Source organism: Crinia signifera, chromosome 4, assembly GCF_055691185.1.
Source record: "Crinia signifera chromosome 4, ASM5569118v1, whole genome shotgun sequence".
Taxonomy (NCBI): Eukaryota; Metazoa; Chordata; class Amphibia; order Anura; family Myobatrachidae; genus Crinia; species Crinia signifera.
In genome coordinates, this window is record NC_139220.1 from 129,350,186 (window position 1) to 129,363,447 (window position 13,262).

At 39.3% G+C, this 13,262-nt stretch overlaps 1 protein-coding gene across 3 annotated transcripts in view; it reads right to left on the reverse strand.

Annotated features, from left to right (window-relative positions):
• Positions 1 to 634: 634 nt before the first annotated feature.
• XPOT (exportin for tRNA) overlaps positions 635 to 13,262 on the reverse strand; it is a 54,235-nt gene continuing 41,607 nt past the window's right edge. For all 3 annotated transcript variants that reach the window (XM_083182445.1, XM_083182444.1, XM_083182446.1), the window contains exons 18-25: positions 12,909 to 13,194; positions 11,296 to 11,485; positions 6,042 to 6,158; positions 5,847 to 5,962; positions 4,350 to 4,397; positions 2,322 to 2,393; positions 1,444 to 1,500; positions 635 to 1,335 (exon numbers count right to left, since the gene is read on the reverse strand). In XM_083182445.1, coding sequence (XP_083038571.1) covers positions 1,309 to 1,335; positions 1,444 to 1,500; positions 2,322 to 2,393; positions 4,350 to 4,397; positions 5,847 to 5,962; positions 6,042 to 6,158; positions 11,296 to 11,485; positions 12,909 to 13,194 — 913 coding nt within the window. In that variant the 3' untranslated portion in view covers positions 635 to 1,308. The remainder of the gene's footprint in view (positions 1,336 to 1,443; positions 1,501 to 2,321; positions 2,394 to 4,349; positions 4,398 to 5,846; positions 5,963 to 6,041; positions 6,159 to 11,295; positions 11,486 to 12,908; positions 13,195 to 13,262) is intronic.

A 13,262-nucleotide genomic window follows, 5' to 3' on the forward strand; every position in this document is an offset into this window, starting at 1 on the left:
AGCAAAAAACAAGGTTCAAAGTGAGGTGTGAAAGGGGCCATAGATTGGTGCATTTTATATAGAAACATTGGATTACTACATGGGAATAAAACATAAATTGAATAACTCAGGCTATGAAACTGGAGTTTTTCCCTGCAAGGTAAACCCTATGCCTTATTGGAGAACACTTTATATTACAGACATCTATTATGTAGCCATCAGTGGGTGTTAAGCCCCATACAAACTTGTGAATAATATCACTCAGAAAGGGGCTTCTGAGCAATAGTGTTCACAATATCATCTAGTGTGTACACTCGATATCATTAACAATGTGCGCTCACACAAGTCATTATACGACCCCCCTCCCACGTCTGAACTTGATCATGCCCTCATCTGTACGTTCGCGATGACCATGCTGCCGCTCTCTTCCATGCTGCCGCTCTCTTCCCTGCAACCACCAATATTGACGGGGGCCTTGTTTATGTATATGGGGCTTTAGTTATGGCTACATAGCACTGTTCAAGTTCATAAAATAAAAGATGTTTTCAAGGATGAAGATAAAAAAAATGCCAGAAACTTTTCAAAAGTTGACTAGATAAAATTTATTTTCCTTTTATAAAAAGTTTGTAGAACCAGCTCCAATAAAATGCTAACATTCCAAGAAGCAGTATGTTTTTATGGACACAGTTTAATCTCTGTAATACACTTTATAAATACTGTTTGAATTAATTCAAGCTCATTTATTTTGGGTCCACTTCATATCTCCACAAAACAATATATGACTGGATTGTGTCAAAGACATGGTTAGTCATGGCACAATAGGGGTTACCTTATCAATACAGATTTAACTAAGAAACAGACTGCCGATTTTTCTTCTTTATTAGCCCACAATATCCATCAGAAAAATCATATTTAGAAAATTAAACTCCTTCAATTAAGGTAATAAAAAAAAATTAAAAAAATGTATAGACTTTTTTCTTTACACTTTTTTCAAAGTTCAAAATAAAAAAAAATTGTAATACATAAAAAAAACAAACAAAAACAAAACTGGGGAGAACCAGGTAAAGAATCGTAAGCTTAGGTCACCTGCAATAAAAGTGTTTTTTTTTTTCTTTTAAATGACAATTCTCGCAATTACTTCTGAAACAGTATGGGAAAGATGGGTCTGCAGCTCCTAAATCCATGAATTAATTCACTTTTGTATGGCAAGAAGCAACTTCTGTATAGAACACCAATTTAAAATGCATGTACAAAATAAGCAATCTACATAAATTAATAACTCGAGTCCGGAGTATGGACATTGTGTGCAAAAGAATTCCAGTATGTTCCTCAGGGCTTTGCTCGCTGAAAAAAAACCTAGAAAATACAAAAAAATGAAAAAGACATTGATTGGAGAACAATGACATTTGTACATTGAATGGACTGATTGTGAAAACATTTTAACAGGTCTAACAAATAGCATACCTTTAAATAATTTTTAAACACTTTAGCATCAGGCTGCTGAAGAGCTTGACAAAACTCCTGCAAAAAAACAAAAACCTGCATGTTTTAATAATGCCTGTCAATACAAAATCTGTGAGTTATAGACAACGCTAAAATTCGCATAATTTATTTATGTTGCTCGCAGCTGTGTCCTCAAGATGGAGTTGAACAACAAGGACACTATAACCTTCATATGACAATAAGGGGCAGATGTATTAAGCCTTAACAAGAGATAAATGCAAGGGTGATAAGAAGAGATAAATGTCCAGCCAATCACCTGCCAACTGCCATGTTACAGGCTGTGTTTGAAAAAAGTCAGTAAGGAGCTAATTGGCTGGACGTTTATCTCTCCTTATCACACTTGAATTTATCTTTTGTTAAGGCTTAATACATCTGCCCCGAAGTAAGATATCAGTGCCAGTAAAAACATTGAGCAGCTGCTTTTTCAAACGAAAAAGTTACTACAAAAGGTAAAATATTTTTGTCCTCTGTATGCCTTGAGGAATATAATACTGTCACTACATAGACAATCTGGACACTTTTTTATTCAATCCCAGGTTTTGAGACTGAAAAACGTGAAATCCCGCGATTGGTCTCTGGACGTCTGGCCACGCAGGGAACTGCTGTAAAGCTGGCTTGCACGTCAGAGCCGAGCAAATGCATTTGCACGTTTTGAGCCTGAAATCACGTGATTTGAGGTTTCAATCCTGGCAACAACTGACTTGAATCCCAGTATGCCACCGATCCAGAGATTGGCATTCATAACTGGGCGGTCTGGGATGTGTACAAGACAAAGAAAAGGTTTGCAGCCAAGAACTATAGGTGCATCTCTCCCATCAGTTAAAATCAACAGAATTTACCTGGATGATTTCTGGTGCTACTTGTAAAGATGGTAAATACTCTTGCTGCAGATACTGAATACATTCCGGTCCCTAAAGCAAAAAAATGTTCAGTTAAAGTAAAAATACAAAAAATAGCAACTTTAAGAAACACTTCTAATTACTGATAAAGAGCAGGTCATCCCACAACCGACACACATTCATACAGGTTTCCTCATACTGCTAGCCTCAATACGCCATTCCCAAGACTGGATTCAATTAGGTGTGATTATTATACCCAGAGCCCTGTTCTCACATAGGGGTTTATTCTAGTTCATTCTTTCTGACAAAATCCTTCTTAGATGGACAAAACCATGTGCACTGCAGGGGGGCAGATGTATCATGTGCAGAGAGAATTAGATTTGGGTGAGTTATTTTGTTTCTGTGCAGGGAAAATACTGACTGCTTTATTTTTACACTGCAATGTAGATCTCACTTTGAAGTAAAACCCCACCCAAATCGAATTCTCTCTGCACAAGTTACATCTGCCCCACCCGCAGTGCACATGGTTTTGTCCATCTAAGAAGGATTTTGTCAGAAAGAATGGACTAGAATAACCCCCATAGTGACAGAGGAATATTTGTGTCAGACGCTCAGATGAAGCAGTTACAGGACCGGGGGATGTTTAGTGTGACTGCAGCGATAGTGAATAAGAACACCTATTTATATATACATTTTAGTGTAGTTTGGCACCAAAACCAAACAATAAGTTGGGTTGTCCTCCTAGTAGAACAGCAGCACGCAGACAGAAAGAGGTAGCATTCCAAACTTTAAAAAACATCTTATTAGTGGGATCTGGTCTGCATACTGGTTGTCGAAATACATGCAGTCCAAACACAGATGTTGGAACCCCAACACTGATCACAAAACTGGCACCCCAATATTACTCACAATGTCAGCCTTCAGAGTACTGTCTGGGTTAGGCACTAAGGAGGGAGGGAGTTGGGGAGATTTAGCATACTTGGCATAAAAAGGTGGTGTTCTTTTTACCATAAAAAAGCACGTCTATCTTCTAACCAACAGCATCTCAAGTGCTGGGACCCAGATACCACCAAGAATTAGCAATTACAGTCATTTGAAGACCTCCGTGGCTCTTTGCAAATTATCCAAGATTTGTTTCACCCTTAAGACCCTTTCTATTTACTTGCAGCATTTATTTTATAGTAGAGAAGGTCAGACACCTTTGCATTAATAAGGCTTCGGAGTTAAAGCCTCTGCCAGAACTTTCCTGCACAGGAACAGCAGATCAACTGACGCGTGTGCTACTACAGGCAAGTTTTTGGACTTTGGTGCTAAACACATGATGCAACAATTTGGATTACAGAGAACAGGAATTTTTTTGTAAAATATAAGTAGAAGACTTCACTAAAACCTGTCCATTTCTCTACCCCGAACAGGTCTTATCACTACTACCATTCTCTCCCCTGTTCATTTAGACTGTTTTTTTCCTGTGTACTTGTTTTCACCCCACTGTATTTTGGCATTGGATTTGCTCCACTGGAGACTGACTAAAAGTAAATTATACGTGCTCTGGTAAATAATAATGCTGTGTCAGGAATTCACTGCCTCCTTGCCGGAACTTGATTTAATGCCTTGCAGATTTAACAGAAATAATTATAAAAAAAAAAACAAACAAACAGACAAACAAAAAAAAAACACCACAAAAAAGCCCACCATAGATTTTCATACAGAGCTTGGGAAGTATAGCGGGCGTGTACTAGGTTTTGCGATTTCATAATGTTGTAATGTATTACAGGGCTGTTTGGATTTTTTTAAGGTACCGCCTTTATCCCAAATCATTTCGATTTAAAGGGAATTTTAAAAAAATCCTGTAATTTTACCACTAGCATGGCAAGGTCATTCATGAACAGGAGAGAACTGTAGAAATAAGGTGTCAATCATTTCGATTTAAAGGGAATTTTAAAAAAATCCTGTAATTTTACCACTAGCATGGCAAGGTCATTCATGAACAGGAGAGAACTGTAGAAATAAGGTGTCAGGATCTCTTACCCTTTTTAGATATATAGTTTTCAAAGTCACAGCACACTCTGACAAAGCCTGCGGGCATAAGAAATGCTTTATTAGGTAAACGTACAATATAATAATAGAACACATTTAAACATTGTGTTTAATCCATTAAGGGAGATTTTTGGGTGGAGATGTACTTCGCCTGGGAGAAAATGGAAAGAAAGCACCAGCTAATCCGCTTCTGATACCATGTTACAGGCTGTGTTTGGAGCAGATTGGTTACTAGTTGACCTCTCTACACTTAATCACTCTCAATGCTTGGTACATCTCCCTCTTTATTGCTAACTTGTGTGCAAAGGCACTTACTGGATTCCAATATAACAATCACAGACAAGGTAGATTAGTTTGCATATACGTAGAGCAAGGATGGTGAACCTTGCTCTACGTTTATGCTCTTGTATGAACTACATATTGAACTACTTGTTGAACTACATATTCCAGCATGCTTTGCTATTTGGCCATGCTAAAACTGTTGTAGGGCATTCTAAAATGTCTAGTTCTACAGCTGGAGGGCCAAAGGTTACCCATCCCTGATGTAGAGGGAAAGCAAAAACAGTGCATAAAAAAGGCAACACACCCAAAATGGAAAGAACATTATAGGACAAAAAATCCATCTGTACCCAAATTCCCAAGTGATAGTCTTATTTCTGAGCATCAAACCTAACAACGCTCCAATAGCCTACTACATGAACAGTTAACCCTTTCCAGAATTACTGCAATAACAAAATTAAACAGTCCAAATTTTAAGGGGTCAATCCAATAAGTGCGCACTCTCCACTCCAATAAAAAAAATGCCTATTCACAATACTCGCAGCTGGTGTATGAGCTTGGTCTGTCAAAAGCAATGTGAAAAGTGCATGAAAAAAAGAGTGGCCTTCCTAGATCCTTAAAAAGTTGACCATTTTGTTTACAAAATCATACAAGAGGCTGTTAGTTTGCTTTTACAAAGTTTTGCTTTTTAGGACTTTCACAAAAATGAAAAATGTTTGAGGCATTTGTTTGAGGTGACAAATTAAAAAAATTATAAAGTGCAGTTTTTTAAAATTAGTTGATTTGGGGGGTAATTTGAGGGCTTAACCTCCCAAACATGGCCAGTACTTTTCCTCTTCTCATAAGTTAGACGACCCCCTGGACTAAAGTAAGATCATTGGAAAGTTCCCGTTGTCATTATGGTGGGTGGCCAAGGGGTTTTATACAGTGTCCCAACATTTTCACCTTTAAACAAGGCTTTTCCATCTTACCCTCAGTGAGGAACGAAAGGAAAAATGAGAGTTTACGCTGACTATTTCAGTGCATGTTTTTAACTGGTTTCTTGAGGACTTTGCAAATGAGAAATTGCAGACAAAACAGCAAGACACCACAAATTGGATTTACCCCAGCATGCCGAAAATGAAAAAATTGGTTCATTCAGCATGTAAGTACTTGAAACAAAATATAATCTAACTATTGTCACAGGTCAGGAATATGCAATCAACTCACCAATATTGTTTGGGCATCTGCAAGGTCAAATGTTGGTTTAAGAGGTGCTAGAAAGCATGCTGGGACAATATGTTTGTAGACAAAATCTGCAAAACCAACGAGTCCATCTTTACCAGCTGCAGAAAACATAGTATATTAATAAAAAATCATAAAGCAAAGACAAAGCAAAAAAAAAAATGAAGTCAAGTCTCTTACCCCACAGGTCTACTAGTTTTGAGAGGATGATAAAGCAGGTTTTTTGAGCAATAGGATCTGGGTACTCTACAGCACCTTGAATAACTGTGAATAAAACACGCTCCACGTTCTCAGCACCTACAAACAAATAGGAGACAAATTTTACTTTGTTGACCTGAATAATCTTATTTTAAGTCTACAGCTATTAAAGTCATTAAATTCACTTCCATGACTCCATCTACTGTGGGGACACTGGAGAACGCTAGGTGGTGTGAGGAGCCTTGCTTGTTAAAATTTTCAATGATTTATACATATCTCTACCCCCTATATACTGACTTACCTCAGTCTTAAGTGCCTGAATAATAATATATATATATATATATATATATATATATATATATATATATATATATATATATATATATATATATATATATATATATATATATATATATATATATATATCGCTTGCAATGCAGACCCTGTGCTATGGGAATCTACCTGCTATGGGGGGAGCATCTGGAAGGACCTGTCACAGTGTTGACTGATAATCACGCTCCTCAGTGGTATAAGTAGGAACAGGCTTCTGGGTGACTGATCAGCACTGCACAAGCCACACATATTGCCATTACAAACCTGCAAGTTGTGGTGCAGCTTAGCAACAGAAGCTAAGCAGCCCTTGCTGATAGACTGCCATTGGAGGGAAGAGTACTCGCACTGGAAGGACAGTCAGACTGTTGGCCCAGAATAGTTGTGTGACCCTGTTCTTCGCTCCCCACTGCAGTTCATGTGTGCATGCAGACTACCCTTCTGCAATAGCAGCACCACACAGCACACGTCTCAGCCAATTCTGCAGCAGTGACTCTTTACAGGGAACCTGATTCTGGCTACCTATACAATGCTGGGGTTGTGGGTTTTCTATGTGGGGGGGTAATTTGTATGGAATATGCATACATTTGGTCAGACTGCTAGCAGTGAGAATGCAACATGTAGCAAGCTAGTAAGAGACATGGTTAATACACTCAGAATATTAGGGGTAATTTACCAAGATGGAGGTTCAGATTAGAGGGCAGTTAGAGAGTAATGTGCTGTGGGAGATTAGAGTGGAAGAGTCCGATCTGGAACGCTCTTTAGTAAAAGTATTCTGTAGACCCCTCCAGGGGTTCTTACACAATTCAGACTGACTGTCCGAAAAAACTCAGGTGGGCTCTGTACCCACAGAGATGATCCTATGGTGGAAGAGTGCTTTCTTCAGTTTTTTTAGTTAAAGTTTCAAACTTTCTTGGGTAAGGAGTAGGCTCAGTAGGAAACAACAGCTTTATAGGCTTATAGGGTCCCATATTGGCTTTATAGGCTTATAGATTCCTTATGCACTATAATTTGAAGGGTTCTTCAATTTATTTATTTTTACTAATTTGTGGAACAAACACTGTTCAGCTATGTGCCACCCATCTTGAATCACAGAACGTTCATTTACGGTTTCATAAATTAAAAATGTAATTCCTGTGATGGAGAAAAGGAGAATTTCTGGTTCCTATGGACATTCAGAATGGCTATTTTTACAGATCTTAACCAAAGGTGATAGCTGCCATGGTAGCTCACTATTGGTCACTGGGACAGACAATCGTCTCTTACCTTGACAACCTCCTGATAACAGGCATCCTATATCAACAACCTTGTTTCTTTTAGACATGGCTCAGTGGAACTGAATTCGGTCCTTGAAATTTTATAGTAGGTTTAAATGTTTTACTTAAAAAGGAGTACCTGTGTCTTTTATTCACACAAGAGGGGTTTGGTGTGCATCAAAGCAAATGCGGTCCTGCTGGTTTTGTGCTGTCATTCATCAGATTTACATTGCTCTCGCCATGCAGTGCCATCCAGAGTCCCGTCCCATTCCACCTTATCACTTAGTGCCTCTTGGGCTGCGTACCATGGGTCTCTACTACTCAGCTGTATAGGGGAGGCAGCTGTATTTTCCGTGCACACTTGTTAAGTTCTACCATTTTGAAAGTTGTGTGTCCAAGGAAGCCAGCTTTGGGACATCCCCAGCGTTTTCCAGTGTCCCTTACTGTAAGAAAACAGCATTGTAATACGTCCTAGTAAAATCCTTTTCTCAGATTCCATTGGGGACATTGGATGCTATCCCAGCTCTTGCATTCGATTTGATTTACATTGGTTTGGTCTGTTGTGACATGTTTTGTCACTTGGTTAGATGGGTTCCGCTTCCTTCCTTTTCATCTGTTGTTGATTAATTTAGCAGACATCAGGTTGGGTATGGGAGGTAAATATTCCCATATTTAAAATTTAAAGTGCCAGGCTTCATCTATTTTCCAGTGTTCTCCAATGTCCCCATGGAATTGGAAAAGGTACAATTGTGGTGGGGTGCAACTGGAGAGTGTTAATAGAATGGCTACCGCTTAATAGAAGGACAATTACACAAAGTTATAAACAGGCAATAGGTTCAAGAAAGAAGGCAATGAAGAACATAAACCAGATCAGCCTGTAATCTGCTTATAATTAGCATTAACCCCTTCCTGACAGAGCCAGTTTTTGCGTTCCTGACAGCCATTTTTTTCAAATCTGACATGTTTCACTTAAGTGGGGATAACTTTTTTTTGCTTTTACTTATCCCAGTGATTTTGAGATTGTTTTCTCGTGACACATTGTACTTCAAGTTAGTGGTAAATTTGGGTCGATACAGTCTGTGGTTTTTTGTGAAAAATACCAAAATGTCGTGAAAAAATGGAAAATTTTGCAATTTGCAAAATGTCACATTTTCTGCTTGTGAGACAAATAAACATACCACTCAAAATAGTTAATAACTAACAAAGACCATATGTCTACTTTATGTTGCAATCATTATTTCAACCTCCTTTTCATTTTTTTGGACACTAGGAGGCTTCAAATATGAATAGCAAATTCTCAAATTTTCAAGAAAATTTCAAACTCTGATTTTTTTAGGGACCAGGTCAGTTATGATGTGACTTTGAGTGACTTGTATGTGAGACACCCCCATAAATGATGCCATTTCAAAAACTGCACCCCTCACAGTATTCAAAACAGCATTTTGGAAGTTTGTTAACCCTTTAGGTGTTTCACAGGAATTAAAAGAAAGTGTAGGTGAAATTTCAAAATTTCATTTTTTTTGCAGATTTGCAATTTTAATACATTTTTCTAAGGAACACAGTAGAATTTACTAGAGAAATGTGACTAAAAATTGATTCCCCCAATTCTTTGGTTTTCATAAATATCCTATATGTGGCCCTAGTGTGCACGGTGACCAAACCACAGGCTTCATAATAGAAGGAGCACCTACTTGATTTTGGAGCCTCCTTTTTATGAGATTATTTTTTAGGCACAATGTAGGTTTCTAGCCACCATAAGATGCTAAAAGTTAGGTACCCCCCCACAAGTGACCCCATTTTGCAAACTACACCCTTCAGGGAATTCATCTAGGGGTATAGTGTACATTTCAAACCCCCAGGGGTTTCACCAATTGTGGTACAACTGGGCAGTGAAAATGAAAAAAATTAATTTTTCATTTTCACAGCTCAGTTGTATCAAAATTGGTGAAACCCCGGGGGGTTTGAAATGTACACTATACCCCTTGATGAATTCCCTGAAGGGTGTAGTTTGCAAAATGGGGTCACTTGTGGGGGGGTTCCACTGTATGGGTGTTTCGGGGGTCATTCAACCAGAATCTGTGCTGCAAAATCCAAAAATCACTCCTTCCCTTCTGAGTCCTGCCATGCACCCAACTGGTATTTTTTGGTCACACATGAGGCATTGCCGTACTCGGGAGAAATTGGGGCACAGATTTTGGGGTGCTTTGTCTCCTTCATTCCTTGTGAAAATGAAAAATTTTGAGCCAGATCTGCATTTTTGTGTAAAAAAATGTAATTTTTTACAGAAAAATGCAGTTCTGGCTCAAAATGTTTTATTTTCACAAGGAATGAAGGAGACAAAGCACCCCAAAATCTGTGCCCCAATTTCTCCCGAGTACGGCAATGCCTCACGTGTGACCAAAAAATACCAGTTGGGTGCATGGCAGGACTCAGAAGGGAAGGAGTGATTTTTGGTGGTGGAATGAATGGTGGGTGCTATGTCGCATTAGCAAGACCCCCGAAGCACCAATACAGTGGAACCCCCCCACAAGTGACCCCATTTTAGTCACCAGCTTTGGGAGGGGGGCTGGCGCTGCGGCTGGCGGGGGGGTGGGAGGGGTGCTGGCGCTGCGGCAGCCGGGTGGGTGGGAGGGAGGGGGGCTGCCGATCGGTGGTAATCGGTGCGGTATATACACACACACATATATATATATATATGTGTGTATATATATATGTGTGTGTGTGTGTGTGTGTGTGTGTGTGTGTGTGTGTGTGTGTGTGTGTGTGTGTGTGTGTGTGTGTGTGTATGTATATATATATATATATATATATATATATATATATATATATATATATATATATATATATATATATATATATATATATATATATATATATATATATTTTTTCAGTGCATATATTTCATTTTTAACTTTTTCTGCAGCTTGATGCTGCTGCGGGGGGGAGGGGGGAGGAGGGCAGCGCTGCGTGCGCTCCAGACGCACCGGGGGAGCTGCTGCTGCTGCCGGGTGAGTGCCCGGCGGGTTCGAGGGGGGGCTGCACATCGGTGGTGATCGGTGCTGTACTTGACAGCACCGATCACCACCGATCCCTGTGTTACCGAGCGGCTTAGCCGCCGGTAACACAGGAAACGCTGTGAATGGCTGTTCAGATTTGAACAGCCAATCACAGCGATCGCCGACCGGGGGGGGCACCCCTGCCCCCCCTGGGCGGCGAGGGGGGATGTCTGCTGTCAGGGACAGCAGACATCACCTAACTGTCACTGCGTCTCTAGACGCAGTGACAGTTAGAAGTCATGACGTACATGTACGTCAAATGTCGGGAAGTACTTCCCGACCATGACGTACATGTACGTCAAATGTCGGGAAGGGGTTAAACACTCAATTTAAAAGAAAGTCAACTAAAAAAATCCCTAGAGTGGCCAAATACATGTTTTCTTTTTAGTATGGTCTTTCATAAATGAAGGAAAGCAACAATGAATCACACAGATTTATATTCTCACATTTGCCCCAGTCCCCCAGGCAAGTAATAAACATCATACTCCGTGTATTACCTGTCTGGGAGAAGCATTGTTCCTGGCTGGCAGCTCAGTGCAGGGGGATATTTTTACATTTGTTTTCACCATTTATAGTCTTGCAGCAATTACTAACCCTGGTTGGCTACGATCTCATTCATCCCACTCCCAGTGACTGTTTGCAGAAAGGCAAAATAGCTTCTACGTAACATTTGCTTATCTAAAGCAGCAGACTGGTCATTTTCATCGGATGGACGTACTAAGACCTCAAATATAGCATGTAGAAGTGGCATGAAGACTTGCTGCAGGAAAGGTGACACTTGTGCCTATAAAGTTTTTTTTTTGGGGGGGGGAAAACAGAAGAAAAAAAAAGTAGTTAATTATACCTGCTCAGTGTAGACACACAGCACTTGTATGCAGCAATCCAAAAGGAACCTAATCCAATGTAAGCCATACACCAAGTGATCAAAATAATTATTTGCATAACAAAACAGTAGTTCATAGCGCTATAGTGAACAATACGCCTAATGTATAATTTTTTTCAAATCTGCACAAAATGTTTAATATGCTACAAACCTACTAGAGCTGATATCTTGTTGTTTACACATCAAAAAGTTACATATGGTGGTAAAATGCCTTTTATACAACCATTTTACAGATGATTACCATTACATAAAAAAGCTAAAGAAGCACTGGAGAATGACAAATTGTAGTGATTGAGAAATAGGAAATGGGATGCTTTTGAGGGATCACATTTAAATAGGTCCGTACATCTAAAACTTAAATGTTATTAAATTACCATACAGGTCAACTTAAAGACCAACATGAAATGAATCCTTTTCAGTCAGCACCAAAAAAAGCAAAAAACAGTGAGGGATCTTTACTCAAGTAAAGTAACAATACTGTATGTCCTATTGCAGTGATAGTCATCCTGCGGACCTCCAGCTGTTGTGAAACTACACATCCCAGTATGCATTGCTACAGTTTTAGCATTTCCTAATAGCGATATTCTGGCAAGGCATGCTGGGATGTGTAGTTTCACAACAGCTGGGAGGTCCTCAGGTCAGCTATCCTATCAGAATCTAGTGCAAACATATATAGGTGTAACAGTCATACACAGAATATTAAAATGCACAGAAGATTTGGATTATACCAGCAGTATGCTAAATCGAATAACTGGTATAAATACCCCAGTAGTCAGTAAGAGAAATGGACTGACCCGATCCTGCATAGAAATTTATGTAGTATCATGGCTTATGTCCACTTTCTGGCTTCTACTTTAGCTCTAGGACAGTGAGCAGCCAATGTTGGGATACTGACCAATCACTGCCATAGAAATAGACCTTGAGGTGAAGTATCTAACACCCCTTCCCAATTCTGATAATTCTCTCTCCTCTTCTTCTAGGATTCTTATACCATTCATAACAGCTGCACCAGTCTACACAAGGTATTGATTTAACAAATCAGATTATTGATCGTATTAATCACTGATCTTCATCAATGCATTTTAACATTCTATTTATGACTACCTATATGTTTTGAGTCGTACTATATCTCTGCTTATGGAACTACTTTGAGTTAGGCGATGTACCCTCACAAAAGCAAAAACAGTTCTACTCATTGTGCATGGCGTCTAATAGGGCACAGTCATTGGCATTCATGTACAAAACATATCGTGGTATATCCATCAAAACGACAACCTGGACCAGGCCTCTAATTTTTAGCAGTCATATTCATTTCTATATGTACCTTGAACTTGGCAGTAATCTGGTTAATCAAAGGAATGAATTCTTGCAGGTCCTTTGCTTCACAGTCTTTTAGCATGTGCTCAGAAGCCGTAGGGATGAAAGGAAGCACTTCCTCCTCCAAGCAAATGATCATACGGTGCAGGAAAGTGCGAACGCCTCCTCTGAGAATTTCTTTTTGCACAGGACAACTCAGGGCAGGTAAAAAGCTTTGCAAGCAGTCCAAATAGGCTTCTGAACAACCACACTGTTTCACTGTCTGCTTGTTGCTAAAGGCTTTACTTGTACGGCTGTAAAGTAAATGCAATAAGGCCATTAATGAAAAATATCAACTGTGCTATTACTCCATATAAAAGGC